This window comes from Myotis daubentonii, chromosome 2, assembly GCF_963259705.1.
Source record: "Myotis daubentonii chromosome 2, mMyoDau2.1, whole genome shotgun sequence".
NCBI classification, from domain to species: Eukaryota; Metazoa; Chordata; class Mammalia; order Chiroptera; family Vespertilionidae; genus Myotis; species Myotis daubentonii.
The window spans coordinates 116478735-116504532 of record NC_081841.1 but is presented as its reverse complement, the minus strand read 5'-3'; the positions used below and the strand labels follow the sequence as shown (position 1 = coordinate 116504532).

The 25798-nt window shown below is 39.6% G+C and overlaps 4 protein-coding genes across 25 annotated transcripts in view; 1 reads left to right on the top strand and 3 right to left on the bottom strand.

The window, feature by feature from the left end:
* The window catches only part of LOC132228257 (cytochrome c-like), a 5594-nt gene extending 1296 nt beyond the window's left edge, over positions 1 to 4298 (bottom strand). Inside the window, exons 1-2 of the mRNA XM_059684368.1 lie at positions 3984 to 4298; positions 1 to 1680 (exon numbers count right to left, since the gene is read on the bottom strand). The exon at positions 1 to 1680 is cut by the window's left edge and continues 1296 nt beyond it. Of these exons, the coding sequence (XP_059540351.1) occupies positions 1564 to 1680; positions 3984 to 4175 (309 nt within the window). The 5' untranslated portion in view covers positions 4176 to 4298 and the 3' untranslated portion in view covers positions 1 to 1563. The remainder of the gene's footprint in view (positions 1681 to 3983) is intronic.
* The window catches only part of ALG5 (ALG5 dolichyl-phosphate beta-glucosyltransferase), a 99887-nt gene extending 83846 nt beyond the window's left edge, over positions 1 to 16041 (bottom strand). Inside the window, exons 1-5 of one of the 3 annotated variants that reach the window (XM_059684367.1) lie at positions 15882 to 16041; positions 12126 to 12297; positions 10819 to 10865; positions 9388 to 9456; positions 4479 to 4571 (exon numbers count right to left, since the gene is read on the bottom strand). In XM_059684367.1, the coding sequence (XP_059540350.1) occupies positions 4479 to 4571; positions 9388 to 9456; positions 10819 to 10865; positions 12126 to 12297; positions 15882 to 15959 (459 nt within the window). In that variant the 5' untranslated portion in view covers positions 15960 to 16041. The remainder of the gene's footprint in view (positions 1 to 4478; positions 4572 to 9387; positions 9457 to 10818; positions 10866 to 12125; positions 12298 to 15881) is intronic. The other 2 variants (XM_059684365.1, XM_059684366.1) reach the window with 2 other exon arrangements.
* A 652-nt stretch (positions 16042 to 16693) lies between these two features.
* Positions 16694 to 25410, top strand: EXOSC8 (exosome component 8). The gene is made up of 11 exons (XM_059684364.1): positions 16694 to 17074; positions 18655 to 18691; positions 18924 to 18987; positions 19577 to 19650; positions 21552 to 21597; positions 22450 to 22555; positions 22635 to 22680; positions 23945 to 24041; positions 24310 to 24430; positions 24524 to 24630; positions 24971 to 25410. The coding sequence occupies exons 1-11, from the start codon at positions 16950 to 16952 to the stop codon at positions 25084 to 25086; spliced, it is 939 nt and encodes a 312-aa protein (XP_059540347.1). The 5' UTR covers positions 16694 to 16949; the 3' UTR covers positions 25087 to 25410.
* The window catches only part of SUPT20H (SPT20 homolog, SAGA complex component), a 52202-nt gene continuing 49851 nt past the window's right edge, over positions 23448 to 25798 (bottom strand). For 13 of the 20 annotated variants that reach the window (XM_059684351.1, XM_059684350.1, XM_059684349.1 and 10 more), the window contains one exon: positions 23448 to 25590. In XM_059684351.1, coding sequence (XP_059540334.1) covers positions 25453 to 25590 — 138 coding nt within the window. In that variant the 3' untranslated portion in view covers positions 23448 to 25452. The remainder of the gene's footprint in view (positions 25591 to 25798) is intronic. The other 7 variants (XR_009451314.1, XR_009451316.1, XR_009451318.1 and 4 more) reach the window with 4 other exon arrangements.

The following is a 25798-nucleotide window of genomic DNA, read 5'->3' as shown; positions in this document are numbered from 1 at the left end:
CTGATATGCTTCAGGTGAAAGTAATCTCTTCTTTCTTGGAATTTCTATAGCACTTCATTTGTTTTGCTCTCATAAGTACAATCACCTTTTCTATTAGACCAGTGGTTCTCAACCTTCTGGCCCTTTAAATGCAGTTCCTCATGTTGTGACCCAACCATAAAATTATTTTCGTTGCTACTTCATAACTGTAATGTTGCTACTGTTATGAATCATAATGTAAATATCTGATCTGCAGGATGCTCTTAGGTGACCCCTGTGAAAGGGTCCTTCAACCGCCAAAGGGGTCACGACCCAAAGGTTGAGAACTGCTGTATTAGACTATGATAGACTATATCAGATTGGTCTTAGTTCATGGCACCCTGATTAGCACAGTGCCTTCATATAGGTAAAATTTAATACACAAAAGCATGTTGTAAACTGCAAAATAAATAAATAAACAAATAAATAAACCACATAATCTTATTATCCAATCACTCTACGAAAGACAGAGACAGAAAAATGGTAGCATTTTAAACTCTGATTAAGATAAACGTATTTTTCTGAATTACCCAGTATGTTATAGATACCAAATATTTTCAGATTTGATCAAATATACCTATACATACAAAGTTATTACTAAAAATAATTTCCCACTAATTTGAAATCCTGGTATTCAACTAGCTAGCTATAGAATTCACATGTACTACAGTCTGCAAGAGGTTATTCAAAGTATCTTTGTATTTTTTAAATCTTCAGCCGAGGATATTTTCTCCACTTATCTTTTTTTAGAAGTGTTAAATACTCGTTATTTGATATTTTACATCAGGGGTCCTCAAACTTTTTAAACAGGGGGCCAGTTCACTGTCCCTCAGACCGTTGGAGGGCCGGACTATAGTTTAAAAAAAAACTATGAACAAATTCCTATGCACACAGCGGCGGCAAAACACCCAGCGGGCTGGATAAATGTTTTCAGCGGGCCGCATGTGGCCCGCGGGCCGTAGTTTGAGGACCCCTGTTATACATAAACCACACTAAAATGTCTTTCATTCAATAAAAGGCAATAGTTTGGATACAGGGAATTTTAATAAATTGGCATAGTTTTGATCAAAAAGATAAAATGGTCACTACCAGTTTATCCGAAGCCCTTGCCTTTTAACAGATTAATGAACACAGCTTGAAACACAAGCAAGTCTTGCAGGTCTAAGAGACAGTGAAGGGATTTCTTCAGAATTTAAACGTATTAACACAACCAATTATATAAATCTAAATATAAGCCAATCTTCTATAGGTTTTGAGATGGCACTCACCACCTCTGTGAAAAGTTAAACATTATGAATCAAGTCCAATCATATTTTTAGAAATGGGCAGTGATAGCGCTTTCTGAACCAAAATTACCATCAAAGCTCAAAAAGCTGACCATATTCATTTAACCACAAGCCAATCTTATTTAAATCAGGACTGCCCCAAAGAAATGTTCTATTAGCCATTCATGATCTGAATTGTGGTGTATGAGATCAATTTAAAGATGTTACACATAAAAAAAAATCATGAGACATTTGTAATAAATAAGGCAGTGGCCAACTATTACTCATTAGTAGCTTTCTTGAGATAAGCTATCAAGTCTGCCCTTTCTACACTCTTCTTAATGTCAGCAAAGATTGTTTTTATTCTAGGGATGTACTTCTTGGGATTCTCCAAATACTCCACTGCCGGGAGCCAGTCCAACCTTGCTATTTCAAGGGACCTGGCATATATGGCATACTGTTCTTAATATGTTTGCTCACCTTCTTGGCACTATGTGTTTTAACCAAGGTCACCTCTCTGAGAAAGGTTGTTTCCCCAGGTAGGGATTTTCCCCTGAAGTTAGGGAGGGAATAAAACCCCTTAACTAAGTGCCAGGCGGGTAATTAATCACTTTAACTATGAACAATCATGCTTAAGCTACATAATCTTTACTCCCTGGAATGGAGATAAGAAACGCCCTAACCTTTGGAATAGAGATTGATAGGATTGGAATCAACTGGTATAAATGCAGATGTCACAAGACAACAGGACAAAGAACCTAGACACAGAACCTAGAGACAGAAGAACTTCGCTGGAGAGAACATGGCAAAAGATCCTGGACAGAAACTGGCCACAGAACCTAGAGACAGAACCTAGCGAAAGAACATGGCAAAAGATCCTGGACAGAAACTGGCCACAGAACCTAGAGACAGAACCTGGCTACAGAACCTGACTAGAACCTGGTGACTGAACCTGGCTGGAGAACCTAGCGAGGGAACATGGCTACAGAACCTGGCTGGAGAACCTAGCGAGGGAACATGGCTACAGAACCTGGCTGGAGATCCTAACCAGAACTTTGCTGGAGATCCTGAACAGAACTTTGCTGGAGATCCTGAACAGAACTTGGCTGGATAGCCAGTTAGCCTGGAGGTCAAACCACCCCCAGTATTGCCGACAACAATCAGGGCTTAGCTACAACAAGACTGCGCACAAAGACCAAAAGGGGGTGCACCAAGAAAGAATAAAAAATGCGGAGACAAAGAAACATGACAAAAATGGAGGATATAGAGCTCAAAACCGCACTTTTAAGGTCTTTCAATAATTTTCTAGAAACTGCCGATAAACTTAATGAGATCTACAAGAAATCTAACGAGACCCTCGATGTTGTGATAAAGAACCAACTAGAAATTAAGCATACACTGACTGAAATAAAGAATATTATACAGACACCCAACAGCAGACCAGAGGAGTGCAAGAATCAAGTCAACGATTTGAAATGCGAAGAAGCAAAAAACACCCAACCGGAAAAGCAAAATGAAAAAAGAATCCGAAAATACGAAGATAGTGTAAGGAGCCTCTGGGACAGCTTCAAGCGTACCAACATCAGAATTATAGGGGTGCCAGAAGATGAGAGAGAGCAAGATATTGAAAACCTATTTGAAGAAATAATAACAGAAAACTTCCCCCACCTGGTGAAAGAAATAGACTTACAGGTCCAGGAAGCGCAGAGAACCCCAAACAAAAGGAATCCAAAGAGGACCACCACATCAAGACACATCATAATTAAAATGCCAAGAGCAAAAGACAAAGAGAGAATCTTAAAAGTAGCAAGAGAAAGAAACTCAGTTACCTACAAGGGAATACCCATACGACTGTCAGCTGATTTCTCAACAGAAACTTTGCAGGCCAGAAGGGAATGGCAAGAAATATTCAAAGCGATGAATACCAAGAACCTACAACCAAGATTACTTTATCCAGCAAAGCTATCATTCAGAATTGAAGGTCAGGTAAAGAGCTTCACAGATAAGGAAAAGCTAAAGGAGTTCATCACCACCAAACCAGTATTATATGAAATGCTGAAAGGTATCCTTTAAGAAGAGGAAGAGGAAGAAAAAGGTAAAGATACAAATTATGAACAACAAACATGCATCTATCAACAAGTGAATCTAAGAATCAAGTGAATAAATAATCTGATGTACAGAATGAACTGGTGATTATAATAGAATCAGGGACATAGAAAAGGAATGGACTGATTATTCTTGGGGGGGAAAGGGGTGTGGGAGATGCGGGAAGAGACTGGACAAAAATCGTGTACCTATGGATGAGGACAGTGGGTAGGGAGTGAGGGCGGAGGGTGGGGCGGGAACTGGGAGGAGGGGAGTTATGGGGGGAAAAAAGAGGAACAAATGTAATAATCTGAACAATAAAGATTTAATTAAAAAAAATAAATAAAAAAAATAAAAAAAAAAGAAACTTAAATTTTGATGAAATTATGTGATGACAATTTTTTTGCCCGTCCCCCCCCCCCCCCCGCCGAAAAAAAAATAAAATGAGCTTGCATCTCTTTCAAAAAAAAAAATAAGAACTTGGCTGGAGATCCTGGCTAGACATCCTGGTTAGGCTGCTGATCAACTGAACGCTGTCTCTGTGTCATTCCTTCTTCGCCGACTCCGTCTACACCTTTGGGAACCTCTGGACCTGCTGGGGTTGGACCCCAGCACTCCCATCAGTGTAGCATCTCCCCAAGTGAGACCTTGTTCTTGTTGGCCTTTGTTCTTTCTTTCTGTGTAAGAAAATCCAGGGGCCTGACCATGGAGATTTGGCCCAGGCTTGTGTTTGCCTCCCTTTTCCACAGTATGGCACTGGGCACACTTCTGGACAAAAATCTTCTTGCCCCTTTCAACATTACCCATTTTTAAATCGATCGTTAGTCACGTGCAACACAGAGGTTCCCACTTGCAAGCCAGATGTCACACTCTCTAACTCCACTGATTTTTAGAGAGAATGGAAGAGAGGGAAGGAGGAAGGGGACACACACACACCAATACGAGAGAGAAACATCAATTGGTTGCCTCCTGCACATGCCCCAACCAGGGTTGGGGATCGAACCTGCAACCTGTGTCCTTGACTGGGAATTGGGCCAATGCTCTAATCACTGAAACACAAGGCCAAAATATCTTTATATTTTAGATAAAAATATTGAAACTATGTATTACCATTTTAATAGCTCCACCTTTCCCACGATTCTTCACCAGTGTTATCACTCGTATTTTGTCACTTCCATATTTCTGGCAATATTTAAAAGCTACCTGTCAAATTATATAAAAGTGAGAAAAAATTAACTTGGATTACAAAATAGTAATATAAAGTGGGTTTCTTATTTTGGCTTAACCAGTTAACTGCCACACGTCCAAAATGGAAACCATCCCCACACGCCACGATATTTTGAATTTAATTAAAAAATAAATTTGCAATAAATATTATAAAAAATAATATTACAATTCGGGTGGTCTTGAATATTTTCAGTTGAAAATTCTCACGGAAAATGATTTTAAAGTTGATCTATAGATGCTTATGGCAGGCAAATGGTTAAACACTGATATTCCAGTTGCCTTTTCTTGTGACTCGATTATACCCACCATGCATTTTGGTGGCCCAGGGGAGTTGCTGAATTCTTGGTGTAAAAATATGACACCAGGAATTGACCCACTAGGCTGAAGTTAGACTTTACCTTCCTGCAGAGGAACCAGTTGAACAGGCAGCTGCCGTCCCCTTATTATCTCAACTCTTCTACCTAAACTACTGAGCTTCCAGAAGAAAACAAAATCTATTTGCTAACATACACACTTGTGACCTAAGCCTACAATACTGCTCAATGACTTGTTTGTCAACAACCAATCTCAGTCCCCAGAGAGGTTGTTTGTATTCTAGACCATTTCCCTCAAATCTCACTTGAATTTCTCTTTCTCAGCAGATATCCATGCCATAACTTATCCTCTTCTGAATCTTCAATCTCTTCCTCTCTGCTGGCTCCACAGCTTTAAACATGCTACATACTAAACAGCATACTAAAAACTTCCCTTTGATTTCACTATTACCTCAAGAAACTGTCAGTATTCTTTTATTTATAATCGAAGTCTTGAAATAGTGATCTACATCTATTTATATATTCTTTAATTTATAATCAAAGTCATAAAATAATGATCTACATCTATAATATATATAAATCTATATACTGCCATCTACATCTCTTCCTCATGTTTAGTCTTCAAACCAGTGCAGCACGACTCATATCCTTTGCTTTTCCACATTAAATCTCTTAACGTTCTCTTCTTTGCATTTAACCTCCTAATCAACAGTACCCTCTCCTTTTGGCACTCACTTCCATAGGCAGTTGTGAAGTTATTCTACTCTGGTGTTTGCCCTCCTGTCGGGCCAGCTTAAGATGCAGCTCAAACACCATGTCCTTTTCCTAGTTTCTATGCTCATTCTCACCTTCCCCTCCAGGAAAAAGGAAAGTGATTCTAATTGGTTCAAAAGGCATTTTCTCGTTTAACTGTTACTTTACTCATCACATAATGTAACTGCAGACCTTGCCCACCAGGCAGTGGGCTACTTAAAGGCTAAACTTACTATTTCTAGTGCCTGATACATAGTCTAGAATTGATTAATCTCAATGAACAAATGCAGCCACAGTCCTTTGTACATACTCCTATTACAGCATTGTGGTAGGCACTGTTAGCTACTTACCCAACAAACAATGCCTCCTTCTTCCTTACTATTATGACTCCAGTCTTACATAGTGACAGTGTGTACAGGACTAGACAATGAATCATGATTGGTCTAAATCTGCTTTGCCAAGCACTTTCCCGGTCCTCCTTTCAGGTATGGGTTGTCATGTCACCAAGTTCTGGCTCATGAAGTCTACTGCAGGTCTGCTGGAGGATAAGGCTTCTGGTAAAGCTTTCTATTTCCAATTAAAAAGGACAGAGGCGCCAAAACCGGTTTGGCTCAGTGGATAGAGCTTCGGTCTGCGGACTGAAGGGTCCTGGGTTCGATTCCGGTCAGGGGCGTGTGCCTGGGTGCAGGACATCAACAGTGGGAGATGTGCAGGAGACAGCTGATCGATGTTTCTCTCTCATCGATGTTTCTAGCTCTCTATCTCTCTCCCTTCCTCTCTGTAAAAAATCAATAAAATACATTAAAAAAAAAAAAAAAAAAAAGGACAGAGGCACTCAAAGATGAATCTTAATGTTCCGGCTGTCTCTTACAGCTTAGGACATGTGATAATTGGAGCTGTGATAATTTTGTGATGAGGGAGAATATGAGAATTGAAAAGCTGCTTTTCCTCAGCTGGGCTGCTGCTGCTTCTGCAATCTCAGCAGCAAGTGATGGATGTTTATTTTCTATGCCCTTCCTTCCATATAATTAACAAATTTCGGGAATAGTCTGTGTTTATGTTTTTCGTGTCACATTCATTATTCAAAGTGCAGCACCTAATCTTCCTAAAGCAGATCCCATAATACTGACTGGCCTCTATGCCTTTGTTTACACTATATTTTCAATCTGAAAATACTATCTTAGTCATAACCATCCTTAAAAGTTCAGTTCAAAAGTCACTTCTCTTTCTCTCAAATTCTTTACAATATTTTATTTTCAGCACTTTTTACCTGCAATACAGAATTTATGGGCATGTTAAACAACTGTCCTGAAGGCTTCTTGCACAAAGGAGTGGGCTCATGTATTTGTATGGTTCCTCCAGTGTCTAGAACTTCATGTATACTTGGTATTTAACAAAAAATCATTACTGGTGAATAATCAAGTAAACAGGTGTTTCCCTGTATACTTATTGTAAGGAATGGCTATAGGGTTAAGCCTCAGACTGACCTGTGGGCAAAGTCACAAACAAGTCTCAGCTTAGAGGGCACAGCCCTCTTAGCATAATTAGGCTTGACCTTACGATGCTCGCTAGATCTTATTTGGGTAGCTAATGGGCTGTGGGAGGTGCAGCAAGTGCTGCCAAAACAAGTGAAACTCACAAGAACATTGTAACTATGGTGACCATTACCTTGTTTACATATGGCTATAAAATAAAGGCTCAGCTTGCTGTCTGGATCTTTCTCTGTGGACTCAGCCAGGCACTGGAGAGCCACCTAGACCACGGGTGGGCAAACTTTTTGACTCGAGGGCCACAATGGGTTCTTAAACTGAACCGGAGGGCCGGAACAAAAGCATGGATGGAGTGTTTGTGTGAACTAATATAAATTCAAAGTAAACATCATTACATAAAAGGGTGTGGTCTTTTTTCTCAATAGTTTTATTCATTTCAAACGGGCCAGATCCGGCCCGCGGGCCGTAATTTGCCCATGGCTGACCTAGACCCAGCTTATTCTCTTTGTCTTTTCTAAATCCTTCGACACCTCCGCTCAGGCTCACCGGACCATTGGCTGTGCTGGCCCAGCAACCTTACTATAAGGTACACTAGAGGCCCAGTACACAAAAACTTGTGCACTCGGGGGGGGGGGGTGAGGGGTTGTCCCTCAGCCTGGCCTGTGCCCTCTTGCAGTCTGGGACCCCTCAGGGGATGACCACCTGCTGGCTTAGGCCTACTCCCCAGGGGATTGGGCCTAAGATGGCAATCAGACATCCCTCTGGCAACCTGGCAGCCCTCGGGGGATGTCCACTTGCCAGCGGCGAGCAGACCTAAGCTGCAGACATCCTTAGTGCTGCTGAGGAGGCAAGAGAGGCTCCACCACCACTGCTGTACTGGCAGCCATCAGCCTGGCTTGTGGCTGAGCAAAGCTCCCCCATGTGGGAGCGCACTGACCACCAGAGGGCAGCTCCTCATTGAGTGACTGCCCCTTGGTGGTCAGTGTGTGTCATAGTGACCAGTCATTCCCAGTCTTTCTGCTGTTAGGATCAGTTTGCATATCACCCTTTTAATATATAGGATAGAGGCCTGGTGCACGGGTGGGGACAGGCTGGTTTGCCTTAAAGGGTGTCCTGAATCAGGGTGGGGGTCCCGCTTGGGTGCCTGGCCAGTCTGGGTGAGGTGCTGAGGGCTCTTTTCAGGCTGGCCAGTGACTGAAGCTCCCAGCCTCTCCTTTTTTTCTTTTTATTCTGGGATTTATTTACCTTCTATAATTGAAACATTGTTACCATCACTGGTGCTCCCAGCTCTGAGGCCTCCGCCGGCTAAAAGCAGGTATCTGGAGTTTGTTTAGCTTCTATAATTGAAACACTGTTGCTTTTGGAGCTCAGAGCCGGGCCGCGGCAGGCGGGGAACCTTGGCTTACTCCATCACTGGAGCAAGTAAACCTCATGTTCGCTTCAGCTGCGTAGCTGCTGGACGCCATCTTGGTTGGCAGTTAATTTGCATATCACTCTGATTAGCCAATGGGAAGCATAGTGGAGGTACAGTTAACTACCCTTTTTGTCTTTTATTAGATAGGATTATGTTGCTATTTAACAAGAATATTAATAGCACCATAAATGAATCTTTTATGTGAAGCATTAATAATAAAAACACTTAAATGTTTAAAGAGTAATTTATCAGGATCACTTGCGAGATTTAATAAATGTACTACTGCAAAACTAGGTGGACCTGGGTCTGGCAACTACAGGTCTAAAAATGGAGGAATGAGAGGAGATAATACTCAAAAACACTGTTACCTCCTACAGGTAAATCTAGATGGGGGTATGACAAAGGACATATCTGATACTCAGTGGGGATAGGAAGGCATCTTCCTATTTAAATGGCTGCATTAGAATCTGTCAGGCAAGGTGTAGCATAAAGAACAGAATCATGCTTAAAAAAAGAGGCACTATAAATTGACAGGCAAAGAGGGTTTCCCAGAGGCCAAGGTGAACTGTTGTTGTGCATGTTCTCTCCCATTTGGTGATCTTCAAAGCTTTCCTGGTTTTATGGAATAGTGGAATAGCAGGTATAGTTTCCAGCTTTCCATAAATAAAATCTCTCTGCTTCTTCTACTACCCATACTATAGTAATGGAGAGTATTTAGCAAAACTTTAGGGTTCTCTAATGAAGCAAAACTAAGATTTTACACTTGCTAAATTATTCCATATTTTCTATCTACTGGCAATTCTAAAAGCAAGTTTACTTACCTTCGAAGTCTGGTCTTTGCTGCCATCATCTACTACTATCACCTCATAAGTAAAAGTAGGATCTTGTTTCTGTAAGAAGCAAAAATAACATACCACGATTTGGCATAACTGCCATAAAAAACTAAAAAAATTTTAAAAATAACTGTAGTGTTAATGTGTATATAAAGTAGTGAATAAACCACAGAAAATAAAAAGGCCAGAACAAACAGGAGAGACCCTGAGTAGGAGTAGAGGGTGGATACTAAGTCTCTGTGAGCATCCTGCTCTTCCTGCGGCATGTCAGTGAAGGAGCCAGGTTCTTGTGGTGCAGAGTACATCTGTGAGATGCTACCAAGTGTATGAGAAAAAAGCCCAAGAGGTTTGAAGTTAGAGAGTGTAGATTCCAATTTGGAGGCACTTCTTAGCCTTACGACCTTAGGCAAGTTAACATTTTTGGCCCATTTTCTCATTAAAAACAACAACAACAAAAACCTAGTCTATGTGGCTGGTGTAAAAGAGGTAGTAGCCTCACCTACAATAAGACCTCAATTCTCTTTCTCTTTTCTTTAAATTTAATTGTTGAGCATAGAATACGAGCTCCTCTCTTTCGATGACTCTTCTATCTTCCCTTTACACACACCAAAAAAACCAAAGTAAGTCAAAACAAGGAATTTTCTTTAAAGAGATTCAGCCACCGTAACCGGTTTGGCTCAGTGGATAGAGCGTCAGCCTGTGGACTGAAAGGTCCCAGGTTCGATTCCAGTCAAGGGCATGTACCTTGGTTGCGGGCACATCCCCAGTAGGGAGTGTGCAGGAGGCAGCTGATCAATGTTTCTAGCTCTCTATCCCTCTCCCTTCCTCTCTGTAAAAAATCAATAAAATATATTAAAAAAAAAAAAAAAAAAAAGAATCAGCCACAAAGCTTACTTGTTTTCTTAAACTCTTCAAGGAGATTACAACAGCAGCTAATGCCATAAAACAGTGGCACATATTACCTTTTTTTAGCAGGGAAAGAAGAGGAAAATAAATGAGGGGGGACTCTTAAGAATAATAAAGAAATACAAAATAATTTTGCCTTAATTGTGTCTTTCAAATAAATTTATTAAAAAATCACAAAAGTGAAAGCAGCATTGTGCTACCATACAAAGTCTACAGGCATTCTATCACTCAATTTTATGTATAAAATCAGGCAAGAGAGGATAAAATGTAAGTAGGAGGGTACATAAGAGAAATGTCAGCTTTGCAGCTTGCTTTCAGGTCACTACCTGCCTCTGGAAGTAGTGAGCTATGTGCTGGGGTTGCCTAGCAACAAGCTGAGAACAGGGGCCATGATAATGATGGCCCAAGCAGAACTAACATTGCCTTTCACAGTGGATCTCACCTGGGATCCACAAGTTGGTAACCTTGTCTAGTTTAATTGGAGACATTATATTGAAAGAGAAAACATGATACCTGTCTCTCTTCTAGATAGCCCAGAGCTTCATCCATCATTATAGGCACTTAAAGAAAAAAAAAGGTACATTAAAAATTGCTTTTGAAATTGTTAACAGGATTCCAGGGCAGAAGGAATAGGGAAACTGAGATAGGAAAGTTAAATCAAGGCCAAACACTGTGGATAATTTGCAGCCAGCTTGTAACTAACAAGCCATTATTTTCCCGAGCCAAGGACACTTGAGAGCAAATGGCTAAAAAACTCAGTAAGAGAATTCAGAAGAGGAGGGAAAAAGGGGATAGGAAAAAAGGGCACTTTTACTCCCTAAGCAGAGAAGCCAGCAGTCTCAAGGCTTGGCAAGGTAAAGTTGCCAGGTGTTTCTCATGATTTCTGGGAAGGTCACAACAAAGTTAAAAAAGGGGACCTTGAACCCTAGCTGGTTTGGCTCAATGAATAGAGTGCTGGCCTGTGGACTGAAGGGTCCTGAGTTGTTCATTTCCAGTCAAGGGCACATGCCCATGTTGTGGGCTTGATTCCCAGTAGGCAGCTGATCAATGATTCTCTTTCATCACTGATGTTTCTATTTCTCTATCCCTCTCTCTCTCTGAAATCAATTAAAAAAAAGGGGGGGGAACCTTTCAAATTAATCTGTACCAAAATATTCAGTAAAGGAATTTTGAAGCCTATAGAAAGGAGGGTATATAACACCCTGGACCCCCATCCAACCTGCTCTTCAGATTAGTTGAGAACCCATCTGTGCTTCATGAGCCAGATGTATAGGTTTGCTTGCTTTGCTTTTTCAATAAAGGTGCATGCTTTAATAAACTGGCTTTTCACACTGCAATCATGGTCTCTCATATAAATTCATTTATATGAGAAGATAAGGATCAAGGTTGGGAATAGTCCTTTCCCACTGACTCAGAAGGCTGTCTGGGAACACCTCACTGGTGTTGATGAGAAGTGTCTCTAACAAAATGATTTATCAAGTTCTAACACACTCAGAGTTTACTTTTGGAAAAAATCCATATAATCTAAGAAGCTATTCTGGGACCTTCCTGCACTAACCATTTTCATTTGGAACACCTGTCCTCTGTTCACAATTAGTTCATTACTCCTCAAGTCCACTTCGGTCTCACTATTTTATGCTGCTGCTCATAGCCTCATAGCTAATATTCTATTTTCCTCTTCTGAGCTGCAACTACCAACTAACTAGATACTCACCATAGCCCACATCTACTAATGTTCTGGGAAAGGCAGTAAAATGCAATACTATAAATTTCCTTTTCTTCCCAAATCATCCCTTACCAGAAAATCAAAAAGGGCTTACACCGCTTTTCTTCATTGTATGAAGGCACAACAATAGAAAGCTGTTTAGTAGGTGAGTCCCTTATGGTGGGTAGAGTTTCCTTCTGTCCTCTGGCATTTAAGAAGAACTTCTCTTCTTCATGTCGATGAAGAGGTGGCATTTCTGTAGCAGTTACAAATGCAACAAAGGAAATCTAAAAGCAGATATGTTAAAAAGAAATTGTTAGGTTCACCTGTTTTACATTTGTTATGTTCGAACGCTGTATGATTTATGTAATCCCCCCCCATTGGTTAGAATATTTATTCTCAGTTTTTAGTCCATTAACAATAGTCTGGAGGTGACTGCAAAATTCAAACCAGTCTTAAGAATGATTGTCCTTTTACCCATTAGTAATGTCTTAAGAGAGACTGTCTCTTCCCACTTGTCATTCTCTAGGGCTGTCATCCCAGATCTAATAGGGAACAAATTACAGAAGTACAATCTGCTCTTAGATGTGCCAAACCCCCAATCCTGGGCACACATTGAGTGAGGTTCTATCCCTACTTGGAGCCTACAGGTGACAGAGGACAAGTTCATATAACAATTGGAACATGTGGGATGAAGGCAGACCTTGCATCCAGGACCAGATTGACCCAGGGTATAAAGGGAAGATTCTCCCAATCCCCATAGTGGGTACTAATAATGCCTACGAATTCTTGGCACTTACCCCAGATTTCAACTCAGAATACAGTATTTTCTGGAGTAAAGTATCAAACTTGTAGAATATGTATCAAATATTGGTAAATGTCATGCACTATTAATATTACATAGCTCCCTTCCACATATGATTAGGAGCTAGCTTTGGAAATAGCTATTCTTTGGAATACTACGTCTATTGGCACACCTTCTATTTCTAAACAATCAATCTACATATTATCATTTGTAATTTGACAATCATGTATAATGTTCCATTGGTACATACTGAAATTGCATATGCATTTGATTGGTGTGAGCATGGACAGTATCCAGACTAGTGGGTCCAAGTTATTGCTCTGCACCTCAGGTATCCAGATCGTGTTTTCCAAATTCCATCTCCCGCTAGAAGCAACCAGTGTTCCTAAGACGAATGTCTGGTTCAAGTTGGGGCAGGAAATGGGCAATGGTGGAATAGCACATCAATGATAATGAGGACGATGCAAAAAGTAGCCAACTTGAGGGGCTCTCATTGCCTTATGATGGGAGGATTTGAGCATCAAATTACTGCAAATCCATTGAAACAAATGAAAAGTATTTTAAATCATGTATTCATAATACTGAAAATAAAAAATTAATGGGTCACCTTTGTTAAGATGCCAGAGAACTATGTCATTATTTTTGAAAACTTGCTTTTTATCGTACCTTTTATATATGAACAGTATTTCAGGTTAACTGGTAGCTGAGGATTAAATTTTTTTCATTATAGGTTTCTAGGTAATATATGAAGGAATGATAAATTAGAATATTCTACTTTTGCCAGTGAAATAATGAATTTAGGTATATTCCCAGTGAAATAATATATTTAGGTAGTGATCATCAATGACTGCTAAAACCTTTAGGTAAATGACAAATTTTATAACTGGTAGGTCAGACTAATAACATCTTAACACCAAAGAAATCACACATTATAAATCTCCTGATGTTATAAAAGAGGAATTATTCAGCCTCACTCACACACTTTCCTTGATTTAAAAAAATCAAACATTTATTTCATAAGTCTCTAGATGTAACTACTAGTTTACAAGAAATTCAGGAGTCAGAGATGTTAAAAGGCACCAAATGAGTGCAGTTAGTAAAATGCAGACTGTGAGAAATTCTACAGAAAAAATGACTACTTATTAAAGATAAGGGGGGCGGGGAAGGGAAGAGAAATTGTTATAGATCAAAAGACTTGAGACATATCAATGAAGTGCTAAGTGTGTGTGAACGCTGACTGGAAAAAACTGACTATTCTAAGACATACATCAGGCATTGGAACTGATATGTATTTAAAACCACTAAATAATGGTTAATGTAAAAAATAATTTGTGAGAATCCTACTGCCATTACATTTTCAAAGGGGTCCTATCTTTTTAGATAAATGCTAAGGCTTTACAGGTAAAATATTATGTCTTGGATTTGCTTCAAAATAATCCAGAAAGAAGTGGGGTGGGGAGAAAGTATGTATAGAGGGTGGAGATAAATATAACATACTAGTGGCCGGTGCATGGATTCATGCACATTGAAATTAATTATAAGAGCTTTATAGCGAGAACTTTATATATATCGCGCATGTGCCAAGTCAACATTTATTTTTCAATTGCCAGTGGGCTCATATGTACCGGCTGTCGGTTGGGCAGTCAGACGGACGTAAGGTTGGTCACTTAGCTTTTTATATATGTAGATAGATATAACAAGATTTCTGGGGTTTTTTGGTAATAATTATCCGCTCTGTCTGACATTTTAAAAAACAAAGTTCCAGGAGCTGTGTGACATTTGTGCATATGAGCTCTTTAACCTGAGTTTCTGCACCAAATAAAGCTAGTATTTGTCAGTGTTGTTCTAAGATCAAGTTTATTGAATACTTACAATACATTGGAAGTATTCAATAAATGGTAGCTCTTATAATCACTTCAAGCCATGGGGTCAACTAGTTCTAGTACAAACTCATAATGTACACATGTAAATCTGTAACAGATTCAATATGAGGCAGATCAATTTAGGATTTTCGTCAAACCCTAACCTGCACACAGCTGACTTGCTCAAAACCCTGGAAAAAATCCGAAATCTCCATATACCAAAAGCGAGGACTCCTCTCTCACTCAGACACAAATCACCCCAAAGAAATCAAGATAAAGTGCTTTTTCTCTAGCTAAACTGTTCCTAAGTTGTGAGTTTACAGACTTTCTGGCAAGATGACAGAGACCTTCCTGGCTGCTAATCTGAATGTCAAGGAAGCTGAAACCTCTTCATTAACTAACTAGAGAGCTGGCTCATTCCAAATCATATGGGAGAAAGTTCACTTGGCATACTTTCTACTACTTATGGATCAGCAAGTATTTACAATCTGTTTCCAGAATAATGGATATATATATATATATATATATATATATATATATATATATATATACACACATACACACACACACACACACACACACATATATATGAGTTTGAATCTTACTGTACTACATCATTTCGAGGCAGCTAATTTAGGATGTTTAACTCTGGGACATAACGACCCCCCAAACAGATGTTAACATCAGGCTTTGCCTATCTTGATCTTCCTGTGTTCCTAGTGGGTCTTTTTGATCCACTAATTTATTTCAATCTGTAATAGATAGCTTCTATTAGTGCTCTGTTACCGCTACCTGCTTAACCACATAAGGAAAAGGGGGACTAGAGAGCACTCACCTTCTGGGGGCTTAAGACCTCCCCGGCGGTGCAAGATTGAAGAGGATACAGACCCGGAAGGAAGTCTTGGAGAGGTTGGGATGGACAGAGGGTCCGGGGACAAGGGGGCTAGCGAGGAGTGGGTGGGCACGTCTCAAAGTGAACAAAGGTATAAGGCTCTGAGTACGTAGGGACATAGAGCTCCAAAGTAAAAATAAACAAGGAAGAAAGGGGGTGTGAAATTCAGAAGAGGAATTCTGGGGTAAAGGGTGGGGATAAGCATGGTGAAAGAAGACACAGAAGAGCCGGCAGCGCGGAGAGAATACCTGGGCCTAGTCTCCAGAAGAGCAACGAACCCAGGCCGCGTTAGTCCCCAACCCCTCTTCTCACCAGTATCAGGGCTGCGGCCGCCAGCGCCACGCCGAGCACCGCGCCGAGCACCACCAGCTGCAGCGGTAGCGAAGCCATCCTCCAAGCACCGGCTGCAGCCGCCCTATCCGGCACCCACACGCGCACGCGGAAGTGGGTCGCACAGCCCCGCCTCCCGCCCGCAGAGAGGCCGCGGCGCCGGGCACCTGCCGCCCACAGCGCCCTCGCGCGGCGAGGCGAAGAACACGTAGTAGTTGTGTGCCCGGCGCCTTGTTCCAAAAGTAGGATTGCCAGAATTCGCAAGTAAAAACACACGCTGTCCACTTAATTTGAATTTCAGATAAACAACGTGTTATTTTTAACATCCTTATTAAAATATAATTGCACAACCATATAACCCACCCATTTAAAAGTTTTGGTATGTCATATAATTTTTTAAAACGGTGATAATTTTTTGATATTTTAACCATTTTAAATGTACAATACGGTGGCATTAATTAAATTAACAATGTTCTGCAACCATCACCATCATTTCTAAAACCTTCCCGGCTCCCCAGCCCTTGGTAACAACCACTAACATACACCACTGGAAGCGTACTCCTAGTAGGAAATTACTTTATCTGACATTCAAATTTAACTGGCTGTACTTTATTTTCTGGCAACCCTATCCAGAAGGGAGGTGGAAGCCTTTGAGCCACGACACAGCCTACAAAATCAGCAGCTCCTTTGGAGCCCGCCCGGTAACTTGCAAAGTGTCACCGCAGGAAATTTACGTAAACTCCGGAGCTGGAGCTGCGAGCTCTTTACTTAGGAGAATTAAAACGCGGGCCGAGCCTGACAGAGGCGGGAAAGGGCGTAGAAGTTTTGCAGTAATGCTTCACACTCAGTACTGTATTATTTGCTATCAATTCAATTTTCTTTCAAACTCTTGAACTACCCGACTGTTTCTAAAGAGAGACGCTCATCACTTATCTAATAGCTGATTCGTCAAAACCTGTAGAAGGCAAAGAAACCAAAAGAGACTTCTAGCAAGAGACTGTGGAAACTAAGGCGGGCCAATAACCACCGTAGTTTCATCTTCTGCGTCTCATGCTACGGGAGAAGGGCACTCCGTTCCTCGTCGACAGTGTGGGGGCGGAGCAGGCGCGCGTCCTGGAGACGGAAGTCGCCCCCGCGCAAGCGCAGGCTCGCGAGAAGATGGCGGCCGGGTTCAAGTGAGTGTTGGCGGCTGGCGTGCACGAGTTTGTTCCCTGGCAGAGGGTGGCTTCCCTTAACCGTTAGCTGGGGTTTCCTCACCTGGAGGCCACCCCACCAGGTTCCCACTTATCCCCGCGGAAGCCGGCCACGGGGCCGGGAGACCTGGAGGTGATCGTAGGAAAAGGAAAAGAGGGCTCCTTCCCGCCAGTGAGACGGAAGGTGGACGGGTGTGTGTGTAGAGTTCAGTACCCGCTGGAAGTGTTGTCGGTGTAGGTGGGGTAGCCTCTTCCTCATTGGGTGCTTGGGGTGGGGTACTTGGCCTTCCCTTTGTTCCTTTCCGGTTATTAATAACTAGATTATTTCAAGGGTATCAGTAGCACTGTGGCTCGGTAGTGGATGTGCAGCTCCAGGAGACACAGTTGTATGTTTGTAAGAGTGTTGCATCAGGCCCCGCTGGCGTGGCTCAGTGATTGAGCATCGACCTATGAACCCGGAGGTTACGGTTCGATTCCTGGTTAGGGTACATGCCTGGGCACTTGTGGGCAAGTGTTGCGTCAGAACCACATGCCACTTCATTCTCCTTCAGTAATTTATTCCTAAAAGGACTGTGCCTTGTTTGGCAGTTTATTGCATAAGCCTTTTTGTGTGTGTGTGCCACTCTGGTTAAATCAATAGATTTTCATTCCTAGAGTCAAGTTTTTAAGCATATAAATAGGAATCCAAAGGAAATCGATTTTATCAAAACAGTTACCTATTTGTATAAAATCTCAAGTGTATGATATACTGTTGGACATAAACCTGCTCTAAAATTAACTTTCTTAAGCAAGATCTAGTGGGGATTCTATAACTCCTATAATTTAAAAATAACTATTAGTACACATACCTTCGACAAATTATTAAATAAAAATGAAAACTTCCAGTGTCTGTAGTTGTTAAAGTTGCAGGTACAGCTAATATAATAGTTTATTGCCCACAGTCATAATTGAAGAATATACTGAATTCAGTTACTGGATAGTAAAAATAAAGATGTAACTTTTTTTCATTCTCGCTAAGAATCCCTTCTTCAGAGAGAGAGTGATAGTAACACCTGAATTAATCCTCTTAAAGATGCCCAAGGTCTTTGAGCTCCAATACTGTAATTGTTTCAGGCAGAGTTAAGGACAGCAGTTAATAACTGATTGCTACAGAAAGAGTATCTACTTTTAGTAAACAGTTATATGTGGCAACATACATCTCAGAATTTATGAAAAACTTACATATTTTGGAGACTTATTCTGTCTCACTACACTTTTAAGATCTTTGCCAGTTTCTGGGTTTATGTTAAGATTCACTACTTCATGCCCTAACCAGTTTGGCTCAGCTGATAGAGCATCAGCCTGTAGACTCAAGGGTCCCAGGTTCGATTCGGGTCAAGGGCATGTACCTTGGTTGCGGGCACATCCCCAGTAGGAGGTGTGCAAGAGGCAGCTGATCAATGTTTCTCATTGATGTTTCTAACTCTATCCCTCTCCCCTCCTCTCTGTAAAAAAATCAATAAAATATATTAAAAAAATAAAAAAAGGTTCACTACTTCACATATATTTTTAATATGTTTCAGAACTGTGGAACCTCTGGAGTATTACAGGAGATTTTTGGTGAGTAAAAGGGGTTATGTAGATGTCATGCCTTTTGATAGTATATGCTTTAAAGACAATTTCATATATATAAATAATGAACATTGTTACATTGTACAACTGAAACAATTGTTATGTCAGTTATATAAAAAAATTCAAAAGTAATTTCAACTAACAAGGCTTAATGTGTTTTCCCTGGTTCTGTATAAAATATACACATAGATGTGCTTTACTTTCGTATAAATTTATTTAGAAAGAGAACTGCCGTCCTGATGGAAGAGAACTTGGTGAATTCAGAACCACAACTGTCAACATAGGTGAGGATATTTTGAGTTCTAAAATAAGAATGTTGAAGTTGCTTCAGTTTTGAAAATACAATTTTTCTTTTTTTTTTAATACTAGTAAAGAATTTTTATTTGTAAAGGTTTTTTAAAACTCACTGTTCTCTCAATTTATATGCTCTTTATTTACAATTTTAAAGTAACTATAAAGAGTTTTTCACCGTTCCTTCCATACCTCCAAGACATGGATTTGTTATGTTTTAAACCTGCTGTTGCAAGTATGTAATTTTCCAATGTTACCTTTATGGCATTCCCAAATTTTAGCCTCTGAGCCACTTAAACAGTATTTTGGCCAAATTCTACCATGTTTAAGAGATTCCAGTGATTTTGTGTAAAGAGATTTTTTATCTGTGCACTGCTGTGCCTGAATGAAAAAATGATTGACTCAAATTCAAGGAAAGGTGAATAATTCTTAAAACAGTAGTTTTAAGTAGTTATACCACTTTTAAAAAACTTGAGCTAGTAATAAATTTCATAAGCTACTGGCTTATGTAGCAATATAAAATCATGTAGAAAACAAAAACACTTTTTATGGACTTTTTCATTTTGTTTAAATACTTTTCAGGTTCAGTTAGTACTGCAGATGGTTCTGCTCTAGTGAAGCTGGGAAATACTGCAGTCATTTGTGGAATTAAAGCGGTAGGTTTAATATATGTTTTACTTAAATGAGTTACCAGATTATCTTCATATTAGAGGCCCGGGGCATGAAATTCGTGTGGGGGAGTGGTGGGGTGGCCTTGTCTGACTGCCGATCGGGCCTAAACTGGCAGTCAGACATCCCTCTCACAATCCGGGATGCTGCATGCACCAGTGACCATACTTTTCATACAGGTGAAAGGCATCTTGCTGTTGTGTGGGCAGCTACTTTTTTTTGCCCTGATTATCAAAAGTAGTACATAACATGATCCTTCTGGGACAGTAATACCATTTTCCCCATCTTATGGGTGGAAAATCTGAAGCAGAGAGAAATTAAGTAATTGGCTTTGTCACACACTTGTAGTCAGAATCAGGGCCAACCACAAAATGTGCAAGCCAGAATCCATGCATGTCATTGCTGCATCATCCTGTTTTTTTAGTGTTGAAGAGTAGCCTTGCCAGTTCTAATTTTTAAATCTAAGATACTGTTCCCAATATATAGGGAAGGGTCCCTAGGCCTGGCCAGTTATCAGGACCCATATGTGGGGCGACTGGCGGCCGGGTGCCACCCACTGGCCAGTCCTGCCCACTCCAATTACCGCCGCCACAGGTCGTCTTCCTGGGGGTGGGGGTGGGGGGGGAACAGGGGGGGGGGATTTGACTCTCAATGCAGGAGCTGCCGGGTCAGTCAGTGCGCATCATAGTGACTAGTCGTTCTGCTGTTCAGTCCATTTGCATATTAGGGTTTTATTATATAGGATACTGATTAAATTATAATATACACTAGTAATTCTGTTGACTAGGCAGGCAGTCAGGTGTTAGCTTTTAGTATTTTTCATTTCCAGAGAGCTTTCATCTTTGAGTATTAGATAAGACGACCCAAGTTTAATGACTCAGTTATAATTTATGGGTATTCATCAAATGTTTTGAAATCAAATAATTTTCAAAATTTGACTACCTTTGTTTTTTTTAAGAATTTGGGGATAATTTGAGAGATTAAGAGATTTTTGGTGACATCCTTTTATCCAGTGGTGGTATTTAATCCATGCAAATATGTAGAAAATTGAGATTGTTCAAAAGAAAATTGTGAGGGAATAATAGCTACCATGTGTTGTGTACCTGTTATGTTTCAGGCATCTTATATTAGGTACTTTACAAAATCAAGTTTAATCCTCAGAACAGTTTTTGAGGTATAATTTCTGTCTCCTGTTTTACATGAGGTTCAGTAACTTGTCCAGGAACATAAGGCTCATAAATAGAACTTCTAACTACACTGCACCCTTACTTCACCCAGCTCAGATTCTTTCTCGGTAAAGCTGGGGTGATATCTAACAATAAGATTTGAACTGCCAAATTTTATATTACGGACTTAACAGCATTATCTCATTTGACTCTCATTAACAGTCCTTAAAAGTAGATCTCATTAACTTCCCATTTTGCAGATGAGGAAATTGAATGGTAAGAGGTTAAATAACTTACCCAAAGTCTCTCAGCCAAAAAGTACGGGTCTGACATATGAAACAGGTGATTCCAGAGCTTTTGCTTAGTTCCTTTATCTGTTACCATCATTTCCTAAATCTGGCTGTGCCAGTATCACATTGGGGTTTAAGTTAAAGATTCGTGGCTACTGAATTAGTGCAAGTGAGGATGGAGGAGAAATCCAAATATTTTTTAATTTTGATGAGTAGCACTGTAGTGTAACTATGCTGTACTGCCTCATTACTGGAGAGCTAAAGTGAGTGTTGGTGCCATTAGAGTCCCTGACACAACTCCCTAAGCATAGTAGCTGCTCATGATGTGGTAAACTAGTTAATACGTTTTTTGGTAGAGCCTTCCATAACTAAGGCTTTCTTCACAATTATTTAGTAGCTTCTTTGATTGGAAACATTTGTTTGCTTCTGTAGGAATTTGCAGCACCACCACCAGATGCTCCTGATAAAGGATATGTTGGTAAGTTGAGATTTTGTAATTTTAATACAAATGCTTTAACACATTTAATACAAATATTGTAGTTAAGTACTAGTAGTTGAGAAAATTATTCATAATCAAAATATATAGGAATGAAGCAGACATTCCTGAAGTTTTCTACTGGAAGATAAGAGAATTTTGTAATTTTTCAAACTCGTTCAAATCAGTTTTTGTTTATACATTCAGATGTCATCAACCAAGAAAATAGAATCTCCTAGGAAAAGGCTGTAATTGGAGACTTTGTGATTTTTTTTTTAATCCTCACCCAAGGATATGTTTTTATTGAGAAACATAAATGTGAGAAACATCGATTGGTTGCCTCCAGCACACCCCACCCGGGTATCAAACTTGAAAGCTAGGTTTGTGCCCTGACTGGGGAATCAAACCCACAATCTTTTTGTGCATGGGGATAATGCTCTAATTAACTCAGCCACCCGGCCAAGGCCCACTATGCCATCGTTTTTCTTGACTTGGGCTATCCTTTTATGGTAGGAACCAATATTTTTCAAATGCAGAACAGTTGGGTATGAGTAGAGGGGCTACCTTCTGCGACAGATTGAGGTATTTTGAAAGAAAGAAAACTTGTGAAGGATTTAAACCTTAAATGCTTTTTAAAAATATATATATTTGTGTGGTAAAAAGTCAGAAATACAGATTTTACTTTATCCAAGCTTAATAGTCTTAAAAAGACTAAAAATATAATTGATGTCTTATAATCCTTTCCACTTGGAAAAAGCTATCCATGGTGACAGTCCCCTTGCAGTGGATTTACATTTAACATTTTCATAAACCAGAAGTGAAGTTTATTTCATAGCTGCAGAGTGTTTCTTTCAGTTCCTAATGTGGATCTACCACCTCTGTGTTCGTCGAGATTTCGGTCTGGACCTCCTGGAGAAGAGGCCCAAGTAGCTAGCCAGTTCATTGCAGATGTCATTGAAAAGTAAGATAATCAGGATAAAGTATTACTATCATTTGTTTTCAGACAGTTTTGACCTTTCCTTTACTGTGTTGTCATTCAGTTCACAGATAATTCCGAAAGAGGACTTATGCATTTCTCCAGGGAAGGTAAGAATAATAGAGAAGCTATAAGCTTTTATTAATTGTTTTGTGGAGAGTAGACAGGGAAATTAACAAAACCACAGTAGCCTTCAACACAGATGTCTTATTTTTAGATGAAGTTCAGTAAAAACATGTCTTATTCTGTAACTATGTAGTTCATATAAAGACAACCAATTTTGACTAATTTATTGCTTGAATTGGAGCTACATTAAGCTGAGGGTAATTCTTTTCCCCTTTTACCACAAACATTCTTTTTTTTCTTTCTTTCTTTATAGATTACTGGTATCTGATTACCTAATGTGTTTAAGGCACTATAAATTCTAACTCTATTGGAAAACTTAGAACTAAGTTGACTAGAAACTACAGGATTTTTCTCTTTGATTACATATTTACTTGTAAAACAGTGGTTCTCAACCCTCCTAATGCTGCGACCCTTTAATACAGTTCCTCATGTTGTGGTGACCCCCAACCATAAAATTATTTTCGTTGCTACTTCATAACTGTAATTTTGCTACTGTTATGAATCGTAATGTAAATATCTGATATGCAGGATGTATTTTCATTGTTACAGATTGAACATAATTAAAGCATAGTGATTAATCACAAAAACAGTATGTAATTATATATGTGTTTTCCGATGGTCTTAGGCGACCCCTGTGAAAAGTTTCGTTGAACCCCCAAAGGGGTCGCGACCCACAGGTTGAGAACCGCTGTTGTAAAACCTGCTAAGCATTTTTTTTTTTAAGGGAAACCACCTCCTCCCCCCCCCCCCCCCCCGAGAAAGGGAGGAGAGATAGAAATATCAATGACAAGAATCATTAATCGGCTGCCTCCCGCATTCCCCCTACTGGGGTTTGAGACTGCAATCCCAGCATGTGCCATGACCAGGATCTAACTGACCTGGTTTGTAGGTTGACGCTTAGCCACTGAGGAACATCAGCCAGGCCCTACTAAGCATTTGATGTATTAAGGTTTCTTTGGGGAAGTATGTTTTGATTTTCGTTTGGGACTTTCTAAAGTATTTCCCTCATCTGACTTAGCAACAAGAATGGAAATGTTTGTCACTTGTCAGCTTGGTAGTCAGAAGGCAGCTTTCATCAACCATAACCACTTTTTTTGGTTTATTTCTTAAAGGTAAAGGTTTTTCTTTGTAAGTTTTTGAGCCTTGAAGGTTATCTTGTTTAAGGGTTCTGTGGTGTATAAGTTGAAGCAAATCCCATGTTCTACCCATCAGAAGACTTTAATTTGCTTTGTGTAAACTCTATTTTAGCTTGCTTGGGTTCTATACTGTGATCTCATTTGCCTTGACTATGATGGAAATATTTTGGATGCCTGTACATGTGCTTTGTTGGCAGCTTTAAAAAATGGTAAGCAATCTTAATAAAAGGCAATATTCCTCCTCTTGTGTCAGAATATTCTGTTTTGTTAAACTTTCTCAAACTTTTTAGGCTTTTGTTATGATTTAGCCATCATTCATTTTAGTCTTTCTAAGTTAACAAAAATGTTTATATACACTGTATTTATCTTAATGTTCTAAGGTATTTTTTTTCTAAAAGATTACTTCTGGAAAAGTGAACTTAGTAAAAGCCATGTTTGTTATTTACAGTAGAGATACTAACATATTTGCCTTTCTAGTACAGTTGCCTGAAGTTACTATAAATGAAGAAACTGCTTTAGCAGAAGTTAATTTAAAGAAGAAACGTTATTTGAACATTAGAACTCATCCAGTTGCTACCTCCTTTGCGGTCTTTGATGAGTAAGTTAAATGTATAAAAACTGTTTTAAGTATTCTTCTAAAATAAAATGTTTCATGGATTGATAATTTACACTTCCAAAAATTTTTAAATAGCACTCTGCTCATAGTGGACCCTACTGGAGAGGAGGAACATCTGGCAACTGGAACCCTAACAGTAGTAATGGACGAGGAAGGCAAGCTATGTTGTCTTCACAAACCAGGCATGTTCCTTCTATTTCAGTCCTAAATATTTGGATGAAAACTCTATGTGAGCTTCTTTACATAGGAGTGGGGCAAATGGAACATGGGATATTTTACCATGTACCTAATGCAGCAAGTTTAAAATGACAGTTTGTTACCTCAAATTCCTTGTTTTTATGTTGTTTACCAGTGGTTCTTATGGCATGCATTGGAATCACTTGGAGGTCTTAAAACATAACTTGGCAATCTTAACCATACCCCCTGGTTTACATTACTGAAAGTTTAGGTCTATAACTTGACATGTTGATCATTAAAAGTACAATAGCATATATTAACAGTGTTGGTACAATAATTTTTCAGGTGGAAGTGGGCTGACTGGAGCTAAACTTCAGGACTGTCTGAGCCGAGCAGTTACAAGGCACAAAGAAATAAAAAAACTGATGGATGAAGTAATTAAGAGTATGAAAGCCAAATAACTACGTTTTCAAAACATATTTGTAAAAACTGTATTTATTACACTGTGCACAAATCTTTCATACTAAATAAATATCAAACTACATTTTTCTGAAGGACATTTCTAGTATTTCTTAGGCCACTTCAACATGTTTTATGTATAGGAACAATTTTGAAAAAGCAGTGTCTTAAGCAAATGAACCCTAATGATTTGTTAAAGCATTTCCCTGTTTTTATTTAAAAATCATAGGGTTGTGCTTCTGTATAAAGTTTGTACATCAAACAATGTAAAATACTGATTATGTTTTAAAAAACAAAAATGAAGTAGAAACTCAATCCTTTTGATTCATTGCTCTTGTTTTTAAAAAAGAAAAAAAATAATGCAAGACTCAGAATTTTGGAGTGGTTGGTGTGCCTCTCTTCATTTTACTTTTTGACTGGCTGCCTGTATGCCGTTGACGATGTAGCTGAGCTGTTTGTGCTGTTGCTGCTGCCATAGCCATTTGATGCTGTAAGAATCGCAACTGCTGCAAAAGGGGGGAGGAGGGGGAAATCAAAGTACGTTAAATGTAAGCAGGTATAAAAAGGTGCTTTTCCTGAGAGAGATGAAAACAAAAGTGAAAGGGAGAAAGCACTAAGATAACAAAAGGGGACTATACCACATTCAGACAATGCACAATCAAACAGCACCAGTGGCACAGAAGCCTGCTGAGGGCTTTTAAAATGGTTCTTGGT